Source organism: Hippopotamus amphibius, chromosome X, assembly GCF_030028045.1.
Source record: "Hippopotamus amphibius kiboko isolate mHipAmp2 chromosome X, mHipAmp2.hap2, whole genome shotgun sequence".
NCBI classification, from domain to species: Eukaryota; Metazoa; Chordata; class Mammalia; order Artiodactyla; family Hippopotamidae; genus Hippopotamus; species Hippopotamus amphibius.
In genome coordinates, this window is record NC_080203.1 from 48,114,619 (window position 1) to 48,135,033 (window position 20,415).

The window sequence follows — 20,415 nt, forward strand, 5'->3', positions numbered from 1 at the left end:
GCTAAATTTCAGTGACAGCAGATCAACACTTACTTGGAGATGTAGTGACGAGGGAGAGATGGATTATGAAGTGACACGAAGAAGCTTTGGGGAGCGATAGATATGTTCAATAGCTTAATCGTGGTGATGGTTTCACAAACGTATACATATGTCAAAACTCATCAAATTGTACATTTAAACCCGTGCAGTTTATTTACGTCAGTTATAGCTCAAGGTGCAAATGGAAAAAAATGACAGAAAAATATAACATTGACAGCTTTCCATGTCAGAACCAAGGGTCTGCCTCATTCTTTTTGCTCTCTGTATGGTGTTTCATTGTATGTATGTACTATGATTTTATCCACACTGCCTTGGGTGGGTGACTCATCTGTTTTAGGTGATCGCCCCCCTTTTCCTTTGCGGATGAGGATAAGAATGGCTTTTATTTCCTGAACCTGATTAACACATCTGACATCATTGGTCAGAATGTAATTTCTGAAGCCCACTGCTTCTGGCTGTCTATGACCTCTTATCTCATTGGACTCAGAGGACTCTTATTTATCCTAAACATGGAAACAGATTAAGTAGCCATAAATGATCTTTTCCATAAAATTATGGAGCCTCAGAGATAATCTAATTCACCCCCCTTATTTTTAGAGAAAAGAAAGCAGGATAAGTGATTTACCTGAGATCATACAGATAGTTAGAGCCCAGGACTCCCGTCTCTTAGTCAATTTTTCTACTGCACAGATGTCAAATAATTGCTTTTTTGCCCTAGGGTGGTTTGTATCAGCTTTGGATCAGTACGTATTAATCTTTAGGAAAAAATAGAAGCAGAAAACACTCTCCATGGGCTATTATTAAACTACGTCTCTAGAGGAATGGTTCTGCTTTGGGTTCTTTATTCATTGGAGCAAAGGGAGAAAAAGAATGATTCTAAAGTAAAACTGAAATCAAACTCCCTGCTGTGTCTTCAGCTACAAAGCTAATACATCTCTCAAGAAATGACCGCTGTTTCACCTCTAGCATGCCTTAGGATTTCAACCCCTGCCATCTGTTTTCATAGAGCTATCTCAAACATCATGTTATGATAACTTGGAAAGTTTAGTCTCTACTGCCTAAGACATTATAGATTTTGGTTACTTCATTCTTTGTTCATTTCTTATTAGTTCCTTCGTTGGTTTGACAAATGTCTATGAATGCCTGCTATTTTCCAGGCACTGTTTTAGGCAGTGGGGTACACTGGTGAAGACAACAAAGTCCCTTGCTTGAGGAGCTTAGATTTGGGAGTGGGGGACACAGACAATAAGTGAATGAAGTAAATACATTGTGTATCAGATGTTGACAAGTGCCATGGAGAAAAATGGAGTAGACTAAAGTGAGGGAGTGCCAGGAAAGCATGTCTGTATATAGACTGTTTTGTCTAGGCCAGCAGGGGAAAAGGGTTAATAATAAGATGACATTTGAGAGAAGACAGGAAGCAAAGAGGACGCAAACCCTGAGAGTACCTGAGGGGAAAGATACTTTCTAGGCAGAGAAAGCAGCAGGTATAAAGACCTTAAGGTGAGTTTGTGTTTGGCACGTATGAGTCATCTGGAACTGGTGAGCAAGTGGGGAGGTTAGGGGATAAAGACAGAGGTGGGGTGAGCAGCAGTTCATGTGAGATTTTGTTGGTACTTGTAAGAACTCTCTCATTTACTCCGAGTGAGGAGGGCTCTGAGTGACATGATATTATTTTTCCTCTTTAACTGGGGTAAAATTTACATAACATGGAATGAATCATTTTAACAGTTTTAAAGTATAAAATTCATTAGATTTTACTACTTTCAGAATGTTGTGCAACCATCACCGCTATCTAATTTCAGAACACTTCATCACTCCAAAAAGAAACCCCGTGCCCATTAAGAAGTCATTCCCCATTTCCCTCAGCCCCTAATCTGCTTTCTGTCTCTATGGATTTGCCTGTTCTGGACATTTCCTATAAATGGAGTCATACAGAATGTGGCCATTTGTGTCTGGCATTTCACTTAGCGTAATATTTTCAAGATTCATCCATGTTGTAGCATGTTTCAGAACTTCACTCCTTTTTATTGTCAATAATATTTCATTATATGGCTGTACCACATTTCCTTTATCCATTCATCTGTTGATGGACGTTTGGACTGTTTCCACCTGTTGGCTCTTGTGAATAATGCTGCTTTGAACATTTGTGTACAAGTTTTTGTGTAGACACATGTTTTCAGTTCTCTTGGGTAGATACCTAGGAGTGGAATTGCTGGGTTGTGTGGAAATTCTGTATTGGGGATATATGTATATATATATTCTGTATGTATATATGTATGTATATATGTATTGGCTGCATCACGAGGCTTGCAGGATCTTACTTCCCGAACCAGAGATTGAACCTGGGACCCCGGCAATGGAAGCGCAGAGTCTTAACCACTGGACCACCAGGGAATTCCCTGGATTTATATTTTAAAAGCTCATTTTGGCTGCTGTGTTGAGGATAGGTTGTATGGGGACAAGGGCAGAAGTAGGAAGTTCAGTTAGGCGGCTATTGCAACCATTCAGGAGCTAGGTGATGGTGGTTTAGACCAGAGTAATGGCAGTGGAGGGAGTGAGAACTGGTCATATTCTAGATATACGTTGAAATAGAGCCAAGAGGATTTGCTAACACATTGCATATGTATTTTGAGAGAACAAGCGGAGTCAAGGATGATTCTTAAGATTTTTGACCTGAGAAATGAGAGCATGGAGTTGCCATTTGATGAAATTGAGGGAAGGGCAGGTTTGGGGGAGGATTAGGGCTTTTGTTTTGGACTTGCTGTGTTTGAGACATGCCAGCAGAGATGTCAAGTAAGATGTTGGAAATAGAAGCCTGGCGTTTGAGTAAGAGATAAATTTGGGAATTATTAGTTTATAGAGCATATTTAAAGCCATGACACTGGATGAGATCATTTAGGGATAATTCTAGATAGTGAAGAGAAGCAGCCCAAGGAATAAGCGTGGACACAATCCAAAGATTAGAGGTCTAGGAGGTGAGGAGAGACCAGCAAAGGAGATTGAGGAGGAGCAGTGAGTGAGGTCAGAGAACCAGGGGAGTATGGTGTCCTGGTGGCCAAGTGAAATTACTTGAGATACTTCAGGAAGAATGATTTTTTCCTTTTCTTGTTCTCACAAATTCCTTGAGGTGAGGGGTCCAGGAATTGTGTCCTTCCCTTTAGAGATGAGGACTGCTGTTTTGAATGCCCAGGGTCATCCTTCATTAAGCTGAAAAGGAATTCTGGTCTTCTGAATAATATCATCAAAGCATACTGCTTATTTATATGTATATACTTTACGCCCCACTGAGAGCATTTGGTCAAGAATTCAGTCAACAAATAATTGAGTACCCACTCTATACTAGTTTTTCTTCTAGGCATTGGGAATGCAGCAGTGAGCAAAATATGTGGTCGCAGATCTCCAGGTACTTAGTCTAATAGAGGAAAAAGACATTAAACAAATCATTTGTTTAAATTATTGAACAAATTAAATAATTTGTATAAAAGACATAAATAATTACACATATGATGACTGCTACCAAGACATCATGGTGCTTTAGGAGCACATAGGAATGTTACTAATCCAGACTTGGGGTGGGGACATGGTCACAGAGATCTGGAGGAATTGACATATGAGGAGAGACCAGAAGGAGGAGTAGATTTGGCCAGGAGTTTCAAGTAAACGTGAAAAATGGCCATTGTGACCATCCCAGGCAGAAAAAAGAGGGAAGAAGAGCTTTGGCATATTCAAGGAACCAAAGGAACTTCATTACTCTGGAATGTAAAGTATAAGGTGAGGTGGAGGGTGAAAGATGAGTCTGCAGATGTGAGCAGGGGTCAACTCATAAGGATTTTCTTGCCATGCTAAGGAGTTTAAACTCAATCCCAAGAGCAATGGGAAACCACTGAGCAGTTTTAAAAGTACACTCAGCTCTTAGAAAGATCACTTAGGCTACCACTGTGAAGGGGTTGGAAGGAAGCCTGCTTGCCAGCAGGAGAGCCCACTTCCTTTATGTGTTGGCTTTTGGTTTTTATTCTAGTGTGCCATTTGAAGTGCCCAAGCTGAAAAGTGGAAAGAGTGCACTGGAAGCTGAGAGTGAAAGTCTGGATAGCTACACAGCTGACTCGGATAGCACATCCAGGTGAGATGCCCCTAGTCCCCTCTGCCCCGCTCAACCAAGCTCCCATTTTGTTCTCTAGTGCCAGGGTGCAGGGATGCCTTCAGAATTCCTGACTTCTGTCCTCAGCAAGGCAAATGAAGTTTTTTCTCTGATGTTGCCACAAGTCTGCCAGTAGTACTCCTACTGTTGTCTCTGAGCACAGCCTTCTGGAACGTGCTGATTTCCACAGGCTGCTGCACCTCAGAGGAGTCTACCTGGACTAGCAGCAATGGATGCTGCTATCCCTCAGGCATGGGGGTGTGAGTGTTTATGTTTGTACAGAGTTGCTTATCTGATCGTCTGCATTCCTTCAAAGTAAATCAGATTTGAAGTTTACCTTCTGGATTTGGTTACTGCAATGACCTCAAGCCAGTGGCTCTCCTTCCATAGAGCTTGGGTCCCTAGATAGAGTGGTAAGGGGAGGAGGTGATTTTATTATAGCTTCTGTATCTGCCTCCAGGAGAGACTCTCTGGATAAATCTAGCCTCTTTCCAGAATGGAAGAAGATGGCTGCCCCCAAATCTCAGGTAGAAAAGGTAAGCTTTAGTTATTGGTGGTCGAGCTCTGTCTCTCTCTGTCTGTCTTTGTCTGTGTGTATCTCTTTCTTCTTCCTTTCTCAGGAAGAATTTAAATAAAGAATTCAAGCAAACAAATTTTAGTTCAGATTCCCTTGGGAGCATTTTCTAAGGTTTTGGTTGAAATGTGAGAAAATAGGTTTTGTACAACTTCCTAAAGTCCTAAGATTAAATTAATCTTTCCTTCAAGTTTGTCATAGTTAGTGAAAATCACCTTCTTCCCTTACTCCATGCTTCCACCTACCCAACTGTCTTTTTCCATTTCCTTGCTTTTATTCCTTCCTAGGAAACTCAGCCTGGGGGTCAAAATGTGGTATCTGTGGATGAGGGTGAAATGATATTCAAGAAGAACACCCGAAAAATCCTCAGGCCTTCAGGTAGCTGGTTTCCCTTCATGGCCTTTTGAGATTGAAGTTCTGAGTACTTGGTGGGTTATTGGTATGGAGAAGAGTAGGTTTCTTTTGATTTGGTTTTTGGTCTTCCACTCAGAATACACTAAATCTGTGATCGATCTTTGCCCAGAAGATGTGGGGCATGAAAGTGGCTCCTTGGGAGACAGAAGCAAATCTGTTCCAGGCCTCAGTGTGGATATGGTAAGTACCCTTGCATTTTACTTGGTCACTATATGAAATTGTGTATATCTAAAGCTGACTTTACTGCCTGATACTCTCAATTCACCTGTTTAATTCTTTAGGAAAAGGTAACATGAATCTTGATTTCCCCCTCAATTTCTAAAGTAAATCTGGTTGCTGAATTGCTTAAAGAAAAAGACTGTCTTTCACTGTCTCTTTTATTTTCTAAACACTGCTTGATATGTGGTTAGGGGCTCAAATAAATACTTATTTTGAATAAAATGTAAAGAGATGGCTGGATTGGGGCAGTCAAATGAGAAACTGATATTGTTTTGTGATTTGAGAAGGATGGTTGTAATATAATTTGAAAGTCTGAAATGGGGAAACATAAAGATGAAGATGAGTATGTTCATGTGCACGTGACAGCTCAGAGATCAGCAACAATTATAACCCCTACTAAGGGAAGGATATTCATCTTTGAAATTTTTCTTATCTTTATTAACTCTGAGTCTATATTTATTGTTCCAGGAAGAGGAAGAGGAAGAAGAAGAAGACATTGACCACCTGGTGAAGTTGCATCGTCAGAAGCTAGCCAGAAGCAGCATGCGAAGTGGCTCCTCCATGGTAAGTTCTATTAGTTCTGGACATGTCGAGGTACCAGGAAGTTCAGAAGTGCCTCCCTAGAGCAGAGTCAGGACCTGGGGAATTTCTTCAAGTCACTCTTTGTAGGTAAATGAGATGCATTTGTTTGTTCCTTTCCTCAATTTAGACCATAGTTGCTTAGTGCACAGTTAGGTGACTTTCTCAGCCTCTGCCCTGGAGATTCTTACATCAGGTAGTTAGGGCTAGAGATGTTCATCACAGCTTTGAGAACAGTAACCCATAACTTCTCCCCTAAAAAGGTACCCAGGCTATGAAGTAAGCAAGATCAGGTTTCTTCATCAGAGCATGCACCAAGTCTCACATTCAAGGGTAGTGAGTGTCATGAGAAGGGCCTTGGCAGGGTTAATTGGCATCAGGATATGATTAAGGAACAACAGTACCAATCAGAATCATGAAGTTAAAGGGACAGTTGAGAATCAGGGCCTAGTTCTGTCATAAGTATGAAGATTGCTGTTGAGGGGAAACAAAGTCGGAAAGCAGGGTGATTAGATGGTCCCACTCGCACATAGGAAGAGAACAGTGAGCTTGCAGAGTCTATTTATTACCCGAGAGGAGGGTGTCTTTTCACCTCTTTTGGGGTTTTCCCCCCAATTGTGATGCAGTCACTTTTCTCTGTAGGTCTTGAGAGGGATAAGGTGAGTAAAAGAAACCCACAGATAATTAAGGCCCCTTGTTTTAATTAGTAACTGACCCCCTTCTAAGCCAACATTGTAGCATATATAACATACACCAAAATCAGACTCAGCTGTACCTTACCTCTACTCCTTGCCCACCTTCTGGGGCAGTTGAAAATTAACAATAAAATGTGTAAAAAAGGGGAAGAAGAGCAGCTCAGAGCCTAGGTGAGCCATGAGCTGATTGATGAACCTGAGCAGTTGTGAGTGATGAACCTGAGCAGTTGTGAGTGTGCTCCTAGCTGTCTCTTATACTCTGGTACAAGACCATTGGCAGTACTGGCTGGTTATAGAGGCTTTTGTTTTGTTCAGTAACTGTGGCTTTCTCATGAGGGAAAATGTGAGCAGTGTGGCAGGGGGAGTGTGCCTTCACCACATGTTTGTGGGGTTTGTGGGTGCTTTATCTTTTTGTGTTTGGTTTGTTTTTTTTGTTTTGGCCATGCTCCGTGGCATGTGGGATCTTAGTTCCCCAACCAGGAATCGAACCTGTGCCCCCTGCATTGGAAGTGCAGAGTCTTAACTACTGCACCGCCAGGGAAGTCCCTGTTTTTTTTTTTCTTCCAGTTTTATTGAAATATAACTGACATACAGCACTGTATCAGTTTAAGGTATATAGCATAATGACTTATATACATCATGAAGTGACTACTGCGATAAGTTTAGTAAACATCCATCACTTATATAGATACAAAATTAAAGAAATAGAAAAAAAGCTTTTCCTTGTGATGAGACCTCTTAGTATTTACGCTCTTAATAACTTTCATATATAACATACAGCAGTGTTAATTATATTTATCATGTTGTACGTTATATCCCTAGTACTTATTTATCTTATAACTGAAAGTTCATACCTTTTGACCACTTTCATACAATTCCTCCTCCCCTGACCCCTTGCCTCTTGTAACCACCAATCCGATCTCTTTTTCTGGGTTTTGTTTGTTTGTGTTTGAACTATAATTGACCTACAGCACTATGTTAGTTCCTATTACACAACACAATGGTTTGATATTTCTATAAATTTCAAAATGATCACCATGATAAGTCTAGTTACCATCTGCCATGTGGGTGCTTTATCTTCAGAGTACGATTGGCAGCATGATGAGCATCTATAGCGAAGCTGGCGATTTTGGGAACATCTTTGTGACTGGCAAGATTGCCTTTTCTCTGAAGTATGAGCAGCAAACACAGGCTCTGGTCATTCACGTGAAGGAGTGCCACCAGCTGGCCTATGCCGACGAAGCCAAGAAGCACTCGAACCCGTGAGTGCTTCTGGACCCTGCGCAGTGCTCAGAGATGATCAGACCCCGGCATCTCTCTGGGCACCCTTGAACCAAGACTCTCACTTCCTGGGCAGACAGGGAGGTGTGATTGAGAGTGATTAGGGGAGATGTGGGAAAGGGACCAGGACTGGGAAAATGCAAGAATGGCGTGTCTAAGAGGGCTTGATGTGACATTTTCATTTCATCATGGCATATGTATATGGAGAGCAGAGAACTGAGGAATGGGCTTCCAGAAAGACAGCAAATTACTCTGTATTCTCCTTGGTTTCTAGATATGTGAAGACTTATCTTCTGCCTGACAAATCCCGCCAAGGGAAAAGAAAAACCAGCATCAAGCGGGACACCATTAATCCACTATATGATGAGATCCTCAGAGTAAGTATCTAGAACCCAAGAGGGTAGGAGAACTTGTTCTGTCTTGTGTGCTAAGCTGTAGCTATTCCTCTGCTACATGGCTGGTTTTCAGTGGCCATGTCTGTGTTCGAGGATACACCTTGGGCATCTGTTCACATCCCGGCCTCCCAGAGAAGAGAACAAAGCTGATCGGACTTTCTTGGATTATTGTGAAGTTGGAGGTCCACGTGGCCACAAATCTCATTTTGAAGAGTCATTTGCGATCAGGAGTCTCCCTGGCAGTTCTTTTTGAATATTCCAGTGTTCGCTCACCCACTGAAGGAAAAATTCATATTCCAGGTCCTCCCATGGAATATGGTTGGTTTTTGTGAAATGGGGTAAGTGGAGGCTTTGAGGAAGGAAACTCAAAGTGCTTAGGGACTAAAGTGATTTGATATTCAGGACTATGGACTTTGAGTATGGTTGCTCAGCTTTTGGAATAACATTTTTCTGAGGAATTACTGTGAACTAATCATCTTGGGCTTCTCCTTTCCTTTCACAGTATGAGATCCCAGAATCTCTCCTGGCCCAGAGGACTTTGCAGTTCTCGGTTTGGCATCATGGTCGTTTTGGCAGAAACACTTTCCTTGGAGAGGCAGAGGTTCAGATGGATTCCTGGAAGCTTGATAAGAAACTGGATCATTGCCTCCCTTTACATGGAAAGGTAGTCTGCTTTAACAACTGCTTACAGAGTTTGGATCTGAGGTAGAATTGTCTGCAGTGACTTCTGCTGGGACAATTTTGAATGTAATCTGTGGAGTTCTAGCGCACCCTGCTGGGGTTTCTGAGTTTAACAGTAATTTCAGATGTATTTGGATGGCAAGTATGAGTAATCTCTTCTGTGTAGGCCAGGCGAAGAATGAAGCCATGGTTTTCCTTTGAAGTCTTTCATATGTGTGCCAAGCTTTGCCTCCTAATCTGACAGAGTCTGGGCGTATCCTAACATCCTAACTTAGGACTCTTCTGCAAGCTAACCTTTTGGGTGTATCCTAACCTGCACTGATTTTCCAAACTACCTTGTTCACTAAAGAAGTGAGAAGTAAAGCAATTCATGGAGTTCCAGTTGTTGTGCTCTTGGTCACATAAGCCAGGGACAGTTTTACTCTGGAGATGGCATCTCAGGTGAGAGTGTAGCAGTGTGCATGGTAGCACCTGGGATCTGAGTGCAGATCTGGATTTGAATCTAGGCCCTGTGATTTGCCAGCTAGATAAATCACCTAACTTAAAGATAACTTAGATAAGTCACCTAACTTCTGTGGGCCTTAGTTCCTTCATCTATAGAGTGAAAATTATAATAATATTCTTTTTCTGAGGGATCATACACAGAGTACCAGTCAGTGCCTAGCACATAAAGGACATTCAATAGGTTACTGTCATTCTGGTTAAGATGAACTAGCTAAAACAGAGTTAGGACTTCTCGATTATCAGAACTGTTCAATGGCAAGGTTCTTCTGTAAAACTTTTTTACACTAGCATTTTCAGTGCTAAAAATAGTACATGATACATAGAATACCTTTGGAAAGATAGACATGAAACTGGTAGTAGTGGCTGCCTCTAGGAAGAGAGACTGAGGTGAGAAGGTGATTTAGTTTTCTGTATATGCCCTTTTATAATGTTTGAACTTTTTACCATGTCTACATATATTGCTTATCAAAAACATTAAAAGGGTTTATGTGCACATGGTTCAAAATTAAAACGACATATAAAAGTGTGTAAAAAGAAAAGTAGGTTATTTCCATTCCCTAGAAGTAATGACTGTTATCAACTACTTGGATATCTTTATAGAAATTTTGTATTAAGCAGCACAGATATACACATATGGATTTACGTATTTTCCTTTTTACACAAATGGGCTCTTCTCATTGTGTATATGTATCTTGATTTTTTCATTTAACAATTTGTCATCTACCATGGACATTTTTCTATGCCATCACTTACAGATTTATCTCATTTTAATTGCTGCATAGTATTCTTCATGTACCTGTATTATAATTTATTTACAAGTTCCACACCAATGGATATTTAAATTGTTTGCCTCTTTTTTGCTATTAAAACTATGCTATAATATATCCTGGCCTTCTTTTATGAGTGTAACTATAGGAGAAATTTCTGGTGGTGGAATTGCTGAGTCAAAGGAAATGTACATCCAATATTTTGACAGCTACTGCCCTCCAAAAAAATAATAAGAAAATTAAAAATGTCCCTTTAAGTACTAATAAAATCAGGGAAGCAATTATCACCAAACTATAACATATTATTAGAAATTTAGAATTTCTTTTTTTTGACATACAATAAACTGCATATATTTAAAGTGTACAATTTGATATTTTTTTTCTTATTAGTAATGTATATATGGCAATCCCAATCTCCCAATTCATTCCCCACTTGGTGTCCATATGTTTGTTCCCTACATCTGTGTCTCTATTTCTGCCTTTCAAACCGGTTGATCTGTACCATTTTTCTATATTCCGCATATATGTGTTAATATATGATATTTGTTTTTCTCTTAGAAATTTAGAATTTCTTGAGCATTTGGCACGTAAGATATTCTCTCAGGGGCCTACAGTTGATATAATTATATTGGAAATGTCACTGTAAGCCATCATGAACTACTGCCAATAAAAAAAAGGTTGCATCAAAAGAAAAACCTGCACTAAAATGGAGCTGTTTGCTCTTTGCAATTATTTTGAGCCAGAATGAAAATACGCTACTGAAACAAATACACCAATTATGCCAATTTCCTGCTAAAGCTAAATTCCAATTTTTAAGAGTGCACTGAAGTTCACAATCTAGAAACTAATAAATTGTGTAGACATTTTATCAACAACAAAAGGACCACTCCACTATTACATAGCTATTTTAACTGAAAATGTTGTACATTTATTGTCTCTGACTTTTCTTTTTTTACCCTAGTAATCCATTTGCTCCCATTCAGTTTTCTTTTCCTGGCATCCACCTCCCTATTCTTCTGTGTCTCTCCCATACACTATACTTCTGTGCATTCTGAGTGTGTGGTACATTTTTCCAAACCAGTGGGGATTATACCTTCCTTGCATTGCTATGCTCAGAGCTGAGGCCCTAGGTTAGAGGACCCCCAATGAACACAGTCATTGAAAGAGCACCTCTGATCTGCACCAGCTCATGTTTTGGATACCAAGGCATAAGGAACAGAGTCACGCTGAGAGAGCCAGTATAGTGAAGCAATCCTGCTGCCCACGGCCACTTGCTGCTCATCCCAGACATCCACTCGTTCACTGTTGCATTCATTCAGGAAATATTTGTGGCTTACGTACTATGTGCCAGGTACATTGCTAAGTATCGGGTGTACTAGGATGAACAACAACAAAAACGCTTGATTCCTGTCCTCCTGGCATTTAGATTCTAGTGGTAGAGACAGTCGTTAATCAAAAGTAACATAAACAAATGTAAAATTAAAAATTGTGGCATATTCAAATCCTTGTAAGAGTTTAACCGACCCCTCAAATCTCTGCAAGCTCCCTTTTAAAAAAGACTTTTTATCTTTGAAAATCATACAAGTGATACATGGCATTCTCGTTAAAGACGCTGTAGATATAGTCAGAGTAAAAAGTGAAAGCCCTCTTTCCTTTCCCCATTCTACTCCCCTCCTTAGAAGATACAAGTGTTAAGTTTGTCTGTATCCTTCTGGGTTTTTCTGTGCAGTGTAGTATAGTGCTTGAAAGCATGGATTCTGGAACCAATATGTCTGAATTTGAATGCTGGCTCTGCCAATGGCTGTGTGACCTTGGGCAAGTAACTTAACTTCTCTGTTCCTCTGTTCCATAATCTGTAAAAATGGTAATAATTGTACTCATGTCATAGGGACTATCTTGAGGATTAAACAAAATGATGTACTTAAAATACTATGACAGTACCTGGGACACAGTAAGTACTACATGTGTGATAATAATAATTATCATTATTTGCGTGCATATATATCCACATATGCAAATATGAATATATTTTAATGTAAGTGGGATACTTTTTCTGCATCTTGCTTTGTTGACTCAACAGTACGTCTTGGATATCTTTCTATGTCAGTGTGGAGAGATTCACTGAATCCTTTTTGATGATTGCATGCCATATACCATATGATGGCATGAAAATCACTCATTTAACCTTTCCTCTAGTGATTGACATTTACGTTGTTTCCACTTTGGGACTATCACTGACAATGTTGGTAGCAAGATTCTTCATCACGGTGTCAGTGCCCTGTCAGTTTGTATGGCAATCTTGCTGGAAGACCTTTGAGGGTATTTGGAATCTAGTAACGGTATCCCCAAAGTAGCAAAATAGTAGGCATTGCAGGAGAGTCTGTTAGTTCTTCTGCAGCTCCTTCAGAAGAAACTGCCTTAGAATCCTGTGGCTGCCATGGCCTAGGGATCCTGGGTGGTATTCATAAGGAGGAAGATGTTTTTTATGCCATGAAACTGTTCTTGGGGGTAATTTGAACAGCCCAGCTTAACCTGTTGGATTTCCCTGTGTTTCAGATCAGTGCTGAGTCCTCGACTGGCTTGCCATCACACAAAGGCGAGTTGGTGGTCTCATTGAAATACATCCCAGCTTCCAAACTCCCCATTGGAGGTGACCGGAAAAAGAGTGAGTTTTCTTTGGGGCCCTGGATTTAGCTCTTAGTTTTTTGCACAAGATCTGTGGGAGGTGGTGCAGGCTAGTGACTAGCACTATTGGAGAGACCAGATTATGATGCTCACTGAATCATCTTCTAGGGAAGATTCCTTTACTAAGTAGGCCATTTCTGGTTTTCAACCAGAAGGGGATGCCTTAGAGTTGAAATTTCCTTTTTTGTTTTTGTTTCATTGTTGTTGTTGTTTTGTTTTTGATGCCATTAAACTAACTTGGTCTTGGTCCAGCTCTGGCAAGCTACTAAGAGGTCAGAACAGAACAGAAACTTCAGGACTGAGAGAGGATGGTTGGAAAGGGTGGTGTATAAGTATAAGGAACAAGAAGTTGAAGGCTAAGGAAGAGTAAACACACCAGGCACTGTGCTAGTGACTGTGGATATGTAGTGAATAAGACATGATATTTGCCCTCCCTTGCATAGCTTGTTTTAGAAAGAAAGACAGTCATCTGCTAAAAGAACACAGATATGGGAGTGATGAATTCTGTCAGGTTATATTTGGGAGAGTTTTAAAGAGGAAGTAATGATGATAATGGACTTAAGACTTTACCAGGCAGAAAAGGAAGAGGATGGGGTGAGAAGAGCATTTCTAGAAGAGGAGATAGTATGAGCAAAGGTTTGAAAAAGGCATGGTAAATGTGGGGTTGTATGTGAGTGTGAGGCAGTGAACTTCTTAGTTGAGTGGGGCTGGAGTTATGGTATATAGATGTGGAAGTGGGCTGAAATTGTTGATGAGGCTGCAGCCTGGCTGAAAAGGGCCATGAACATAATGGCAAGGAGTTGAACTTGATGCTCTGGCAACAGGAAGCCAAAGTTCTTAAAAAGTTACCTGCAGCAAGGTCTAATCTATAGGACTTGGGAAATCCTGTAGTGAGATCCGCAAGGAGGGTGTGCAGAATGACTAGAGAAGAGAGGCAAGGATAGAACCAGAGGGAATACTTTAAAGGATGAAGAGGGGAAGAGAAGACAGCGAGATAGAGGCTTATCAGGGGAGAGCAATGCTGGGAGAGAGCTTGAAGAAGGGAGCAGGGGTTGTCAACAGTATTGCGATACCACTGGCATGTCAGGCCCAATGAGAAGACATAGCTCATCGGCATTAGATTACATTGTCAGTGGATCAGTGGAAGCAGAAGCCAGATTTCACTAGAAACTAGGCTGAGTGAATGAGTCAAAGAAATAGAGGCAGTGAGTGTGGACTCTTTTTTCCAGGATAATTGATGGTGAAAGAAAGAAGAGCCATGGAGTACAGCCTGAAAAGGAGATAAGGTTGAAGGGAAATTTTCTTTTAAAAGGAGTTTTTTAAAAGCAGAGGTGAGATTAGCATATAGTTAGACTGAGAGGATGGGATCAGTAGAGAATGAAATATTAAAAATGTGAGGTGGGGGTTGAAATTGATGAGTCTTGTTGACATGGGGATGGAATCCAGAACACAAGTGGAGGAGTTCCCTTTTTTCAATCATTCAACAAATATCAGACAACTTTATTTCTCTACGCCTCTATTTTCTCATCTATAAAATGAGGACAGTGATAGTATATATCTCATATGGTTGTTTTGAGGAATAAATGCTTAATGTAGAATCTGGCACTTAGCCACTTTTCAATAAGCCTTTATCGCTATCGTTGTTATGACTTGAGTGCCTATCACTCGCTGTTAGGCACTGTGCTAGGTTCTGAGAATACAAGGCAGTATGGTCTACTTATCGTGGAGCTTGCTGTCTTCAGGAACAAGGAGAGGAAGTGCTATGTAGATAAAGCTCAAGAGAAATGTGGAGGTGTCAGAACTCACTTGCTATGGCTGACATCCCTTCCAGGTAAAGGTGGGGAAGGGGGAGAGCTCCAGGTGTGGATCAAAGAAGCCAAGAACCTGACGGCCGCCAAATCAGGAGGGACTTCAGACAGCTTTGTGAAGGGGTGAGTCCCTGGACCAGCACCAAATTAACCAGTTTCAGGATATGAGAGCTAAGAGAGGAACCCAATTTAACCTTTCTCTGTGGATATTATCCCTGTGTGTCCTGCCACCTCCAGCAACCAACTTTGTTCCTGAAATTAGGTATTGGCCCAACCTCCACTACCACATTGACACTGGTCTGAGCTCAGTTTGGATTGGGCTGTAGTGTTGGTTTCCAAAAAGGTGGGTGGTAGAGAGGTCTGACTTTTCCTTTGTTATAGAGTTATACTCTTAATTAATCCTGAATAAAAATCTGTGTTCCCTGACTGTCAAGACTTGGGGACTCAGGGCTTTGTTCCCCACAATATTTAAGCAATGCCAGCTTTCCCCAAGTTACAGCTTACCCCACTGACTTAAGTTCTCTAGCAAAGCGTGTTTGGCTAGGCCTATGCTTATTACTGTTGTTTTTATTAAAGAGGACTTTGCCCAATAGAAGTGGAACCAAATATTCAAAACCCATTTTTGGTGGAGTATAGACAACAGCTCCCTAATGATACTGTATTAATTTTTTCTCCAGGTGAAAGGAATTGAATCGGGTGAATGATCTAGTGGAGGTTGTAGGAACTCTGCTTCAGCAGATTCAAAGGAGGGAGAGTGTGTCCTCGGATCTGAGTGTTGGCTTACCTTCCTGCGCTAGGCCTGTGGGAGGGGAAAGGGGAATTTAGATAGATTGCCAGCTTTGAGTAGGTTGTTGATTCCTCTGCGCCCTCTGACAGATACCTCCTTCCCATGAGGAACAAGGCCAGTAAGCGTAAAACTCCTGTGATGAAGAAGACCCTGAATCCCCACTACAACCATACATTTGTCTACAATGGTGTGAGGCTGGAAGATCTCCAACACATGTGCCTGGAACTGACTGTGTGGGACCGGGAGCCCCTGGCCAGCAATGACTTCCTGGGCGGGGTCAGGCTGGGTGTTGGCACTGGTGAGACCCCCTCCCCCACCCTCACTGTCTTCAAGGCCTCTTAAATATTTCACTCTGAATAGACCCATCCCCCTCCCTACACAGCTCTCCTCTGTCAAGTGTTATCTTTTTTCCTTTCAGTTAACATTAACATTCAGCTAGTATTTACCGAGGGCCTAAGACATGCAGGGCTGGGGGGGAGGCTGAGCTCCTGCACCGTCAGGTGTTCTGATGGCCAGGAATTCCCACCAAAAAGATCTAAAAACCTGCCTATATCTGTACCTCTGATCTCCACCTTCTATCCTGTTACATGAAAGAAGCGTCCTTCCTAGCAAGGGCCAAGGTCTCTCCAAGTGTTCTAGATCACACCCTCACCTTCTCAGTGACCTTACTTCTGGAATCTCCTATCTCTCCTATCTGATAAGTTTTATTCTCTCTACCTCACTATTAGAGGTGGAAGTAGATATGCTCTGATATTTCCTTGACCCCACATCACCCTCTAATTTCTTAAAAGAGTCGTTTCCACGTCCTCACCTCTCCTTTAGTCTTCGATCCACTGTGATCCGACTTCTGTCCCACCACTTCACAGAGCAACTGCTCATGCCAAAATTTTGTTTTCATCGTCCTAGAATTTTCATGCTATTTAACATAGCTGACCACTCCCTTTTTCTTGAAATACTTTGCTTCTGTTGACATCACACTTTTCTTTGGGGCATCCTCATTCTCTACCCAAACTCTAAATATTGGTGCTTCTCAAGGCTTAGTTTTGAATCCCTCTTTTCTCTCTCTACAGTATCTGCATTCCTGTGGCTGTAAATATTACATGTGTATTAATAATTCATACAAAGCATTTAACACAAAGCATCTAGAATGACGTTCTTACAGATGTAAGCCAGTTCATGTAGTCCCCTGCTTAAAACCCTTCAGGGACTCCTACTGTAGTTAGAAAACAGTCCAAAGTTCTCACCATGCCATTAGGCCCCTGTGTAATCTGGACCCTCTGTTCCTTTATGATCCATCATATAGCACTACTTGCTCACTAGGCTTCAAACACAATGACTTGTTTTCTGTTTTCCAAATATACCAAGCTTCTCCCCACTTCATAACCTCTGCAATTAGTGTTCCCTCTGTCTGGAAAGGCTGGTTCCTTCCAGTCCTTCAGCTCCTGACTCAAATGTCTCCTTCTCGGAGGGGTTCTCAGTCCACTTCATCTAAGGGAGGCCTGGATCTAGGCACTACAAATCACCCTGTTTATTTGCTTCATGACACTTACCTCACTATCTGAAATACTCTTTTGATTTACTTGTGTATTTTCTGTCGTCTCTATTCAAATGTAAGCTGCCTGCAGGCCGGACTTTTTCTGCTTTGTTCACTACTGTATCTCCAGAGCCTGGAAGAGTACTTGGTATGCAGTAGGCACTCGATAAATGTTTGTTGAATGAATGAATGTACAAGAGAATAGAAATGAGGCCCCATATGATCCGAACTTCAAGCCTGCAGTCTATAGCTAGAAAATAAAGGTGTTCAGCTTCCTTCCTTCTTTCCTTCCTCCCTTCCTTCCTTCCTTCTTTCTCTCTTTCTCTCCTTTCCTCCCTCCCTCCCTTCCTCCTTCCTTCTTTCCTCCTTCCCTCTCTCCCTCCTTCCCTCCCCCTCTCTCTCCTTCCCTCCCCTTCCCTCTCCTTCCCTTCCCTTATAAGTCAAGTTGGCAGTAACAGAAGGGCAATAGCTATAACAGCTTTAGAATAAGAGATTTTGAGCTGCCATGTACTGTTTGGAGTCCCATTTCATCAACTTGAAGTCTCTTGATAGAGTCTCAGGAGCACAGAAATGGCTGTGCAAAATCAACAGGGAGCCCTTCCCAGACCACTGTCCCCATCAGCCCATCTTCATAGTGCTCTGTCTTTTATGGGGTGCTACCCTTAATGCATAACCCATCTTTTCCGGTAGGCTGAGTAGTGGGGTCCCTGTTCAGCCTTCTCTGGTGTTTCTCCTCAGGGATCAGTAATGGGGAAGTGGTGGACTGGATGGACTCAACTGGGGAAGAAGTGAGCCTGTGGCAGAAGATGCGACAGTACCCAGGGTCTTGGGCAGAAGGGACTCTGCAGCTCCGTTCCTCAATGGCCAAGCAGAAGCTGGGCTTGTGAGCCCCTGTCCTTCTCTGCAGGTCCAACCCTGTCAAGGGCAAGTCAGAGGAAGTGAAGAAACCAAGGGTGAAGATTTATAATTTATGTGTGTGTGTGTGATGTGTGTGTGTGTATAAATGTGTATTTCTACAAATCTCATTATGCTAGAGCAATGTAGACTTCTTCCCCTTTTTAAAGCAGGCTTAAGAATAAGGGTCTCCTCAAAATGTTTTTACTTGTGCATAAACTACTATATATTTTCAGAGTCCATTTTTCTTATATCTTTATGAGATTTAATTAACTTATCTTTTAAAACAACGTTTTTATCATCTGTCTTGCTATCCTGGTTCCTCCTCCCCAGGAAGCCCTGGCTGCCTTTGGCATTCATACTGGTCTATGTTTCAGGGTGTGCCTGGTCTGAGGCCAAGGCTCTGGAAAGTAGGGGTAGATTACTAAAGACAGGAGAAGATGGGAGAGAGGTGAGTAGGTCCTTTCTTTCTTCTCCAATTTATGCTTTTAACTCCATTTCTACCTTGATACATTTCTGGAATTTGGTTTTTAACTCTTCTTGTTTATAGCAGTTTCCACCTTACTTGGGTCTAATGGTTTTCTTGGAAATGCTAAGAAAATGTCTAAGTTGCTTCCAGTTTTGAACATCTTCCCTAGGCCTTTGATGGACCCTTACAACAGAGCCGCTTTAGAAGAGCACTTTAATTAGATAATTGCCTTTGGACTGGGTCACAGGCATGCCCAGTAAGGGCTTCTCAGTGGTCCCCAAGGAGACCAGTGACCGAATATCTCCAAGCCCATGCTGAATTCTTTGCATTTTGAACTGATACAGCAGTCGTTAGAGAGCTCCTAATTTCTCTAATGAAAGGGAAATTAGGAGCTCTTCCCTCTCACGTACCACACTTTTCTTAGTGTTTGTGTCTGCTGTGTGTTACCACCCAGAATAGGGTCTGCATACTATTATGTCAGCCGGAATAGCCACATATGGTCTAAACCAGTCCAGTGTTTCTCCAGGCTGGGCACTGTTAGTGTCCAAGAGTGTGTTCAGAGAATCTCCCAGGTTTTCTTTCTTCTTGAAGTGGTTTCAGTTCCTGTTTTTCTGTTGTTTCCTAAAGTTGACCTAGATGTGACCTGGTTGTGGTGGGTTGAGACCTTTCTAAGAAGGGTCTAGCGATCTAAGGTTCATTTTCTGAAACTCACTGTCCCCAACTGACCTTTTTATTCTCGCAGTTGTATCTTCACAAAGTCATTTGTAAAAGGAGTCTGTACCAGGAAAGAAAACTCTTTCAGTAAAGTTGGCTGCTAGTGGACTCTCCTATAAGGCTACTGGATTGAAGGTGGCCACTATGGTTTCTGTTGTATGTGTGAAGTGAATGGAAGAGTGTTTTAAAAAGGTTTATTCGGTGTGGATTGATATTGTAATGGAAGGCATAACTTGGGTTCCTGGACTGTCATTTGCTCCTTTGTTCTCCACCCCCTAAAATGTGTGTGTGCTTCAATAAAGCTTTCTTCCTTGTCAAGCGTTTGCATTTGTTAGTTCTACAGATGCTTTTGTCTCTGATGTCCTGACTTACTGTTGTTGGTTTTCACGTGACTTGAAGGATAAGAACCAAAGTGACAAATGCCCTTCCCTAACTATCCTGTGATGACTCAAAGAAAATTCCACTGTCCCCACATTGCTGCCTGATACCTCCTCTGAGCTCTGATCCATTGACCTCTGTGTTTGGTAAGTAGGGAGAGAATGAGAACCCATCTTAAAAGTGCCATCACTTTTCTTTCTCTCTCTAAAGTACTAAGGGAACTCCTCCTTTACCTTTGTAGCCACCCCACCCCACCTCTGCAATTGCAGGAAGGAGAGAAGGGTGTTCAGGGGAGGGAAGGCATCCACTGCTGTTTCTTTCTGGATCCTTCACTTTCTCTAGGAGGTAGGGCCTTTTCCTTCACTCCTACTACCACTATTTAGTTTTGAGAGATAAATAACCCAGATGCCAAGTAACCCATCTCAGAAATAAGGCTCTGGGTTTCTAGGTACAGCCCAAGTGATTCTTGACCTCTTGTATAAAAGGGCATTAAAATATATTGAATGCCTTTTGTGTACAAAGCTTTCTGCTAGGCATATATATATTATTTCCTTAATTTCTCCAAGCACCTTATGAAGTAGGAAAACTTCCCATTTTGTGGGTGAGGAAAGTCAAGATCACTATCATGCAATAGAGTTGGGTTGTGAATCAAGGTCTGATTTCTACCGGACCATGCTGCCTCCTGTGAGGATATGTCATGGGCCAAGATTCAAAAGAAGGGATGACTCCTCTCTTTTAAAATATCTCAAAGAAATAAGTTTCATTTATGGTATAGGACAATCAGTATGCTTTGGATGTTACCTAGTCAGCTGACTGACTGAATAGCTTGCGTGGGGGGCGGGGAGGGGTGGGGAGGG

General features: G+C 41.7%; 1 protein-coding gene across 3 annotated transcripts in view; it reads left to right on the forward strand.

Moving 5' to 3' along the window:
* SYTL4 (synaptotagmin like 4) overlaps positions 1–19,498 on the forward strand; it is a 65,296-nt gene extending 45,798 nt beyond the window's left edge. For all 3 annotated transcript variants that reach the window (XM_057718124.1, XM_057718126.1, XM_057718125.1), the window contains 12 exons: positions 4,061–4,162; positions 4,641–4,716; positions 5,042–5,132; positions 5,245–5,348; positions 5,856–5,951; positions 7,745–7,923; positions 8,217–8,319; positions 8,840–9,001; positions 12,846–12,954; positions 14,806–14,905; positions 15,659–15,867; positions 17,842–19,498. In XM_057718124.1, the coding sequence (XP_057574107.1) occupies positions 4,061–4,162; positions 4,641–4,716; positions 5,042–5,132; positions 5,245–5,348; positions 5,856–5,951; positions 7,745–7,923; positions 8,217–8,319; positions 8,840–9,001; positions 12,846–12,954; positions 14,806–14,905; positions 15,659–15,867; positions 17,842–17,990 (1,480 nt within the window). In that variant the 3' untranslated portion in view covers positions 17,991–19,498. The remainder of the gene's footprint in view (positions 1–4,060; positions 4,163–4,640; positions 4,717–5,041; positions 5,133–5,244; positions 5,349–5,855; positions 5,952–7,744; positions 7,924–8,216; positions 8,320–8,839; positions 9,002–12,845; positions 12,955–14,805; positions 14,906–15,658; positions 15,868–17,841) is intronic.
* The last annotated feature ends 917 nt before the right edge of the window (positions 19,499–20,415 follow it).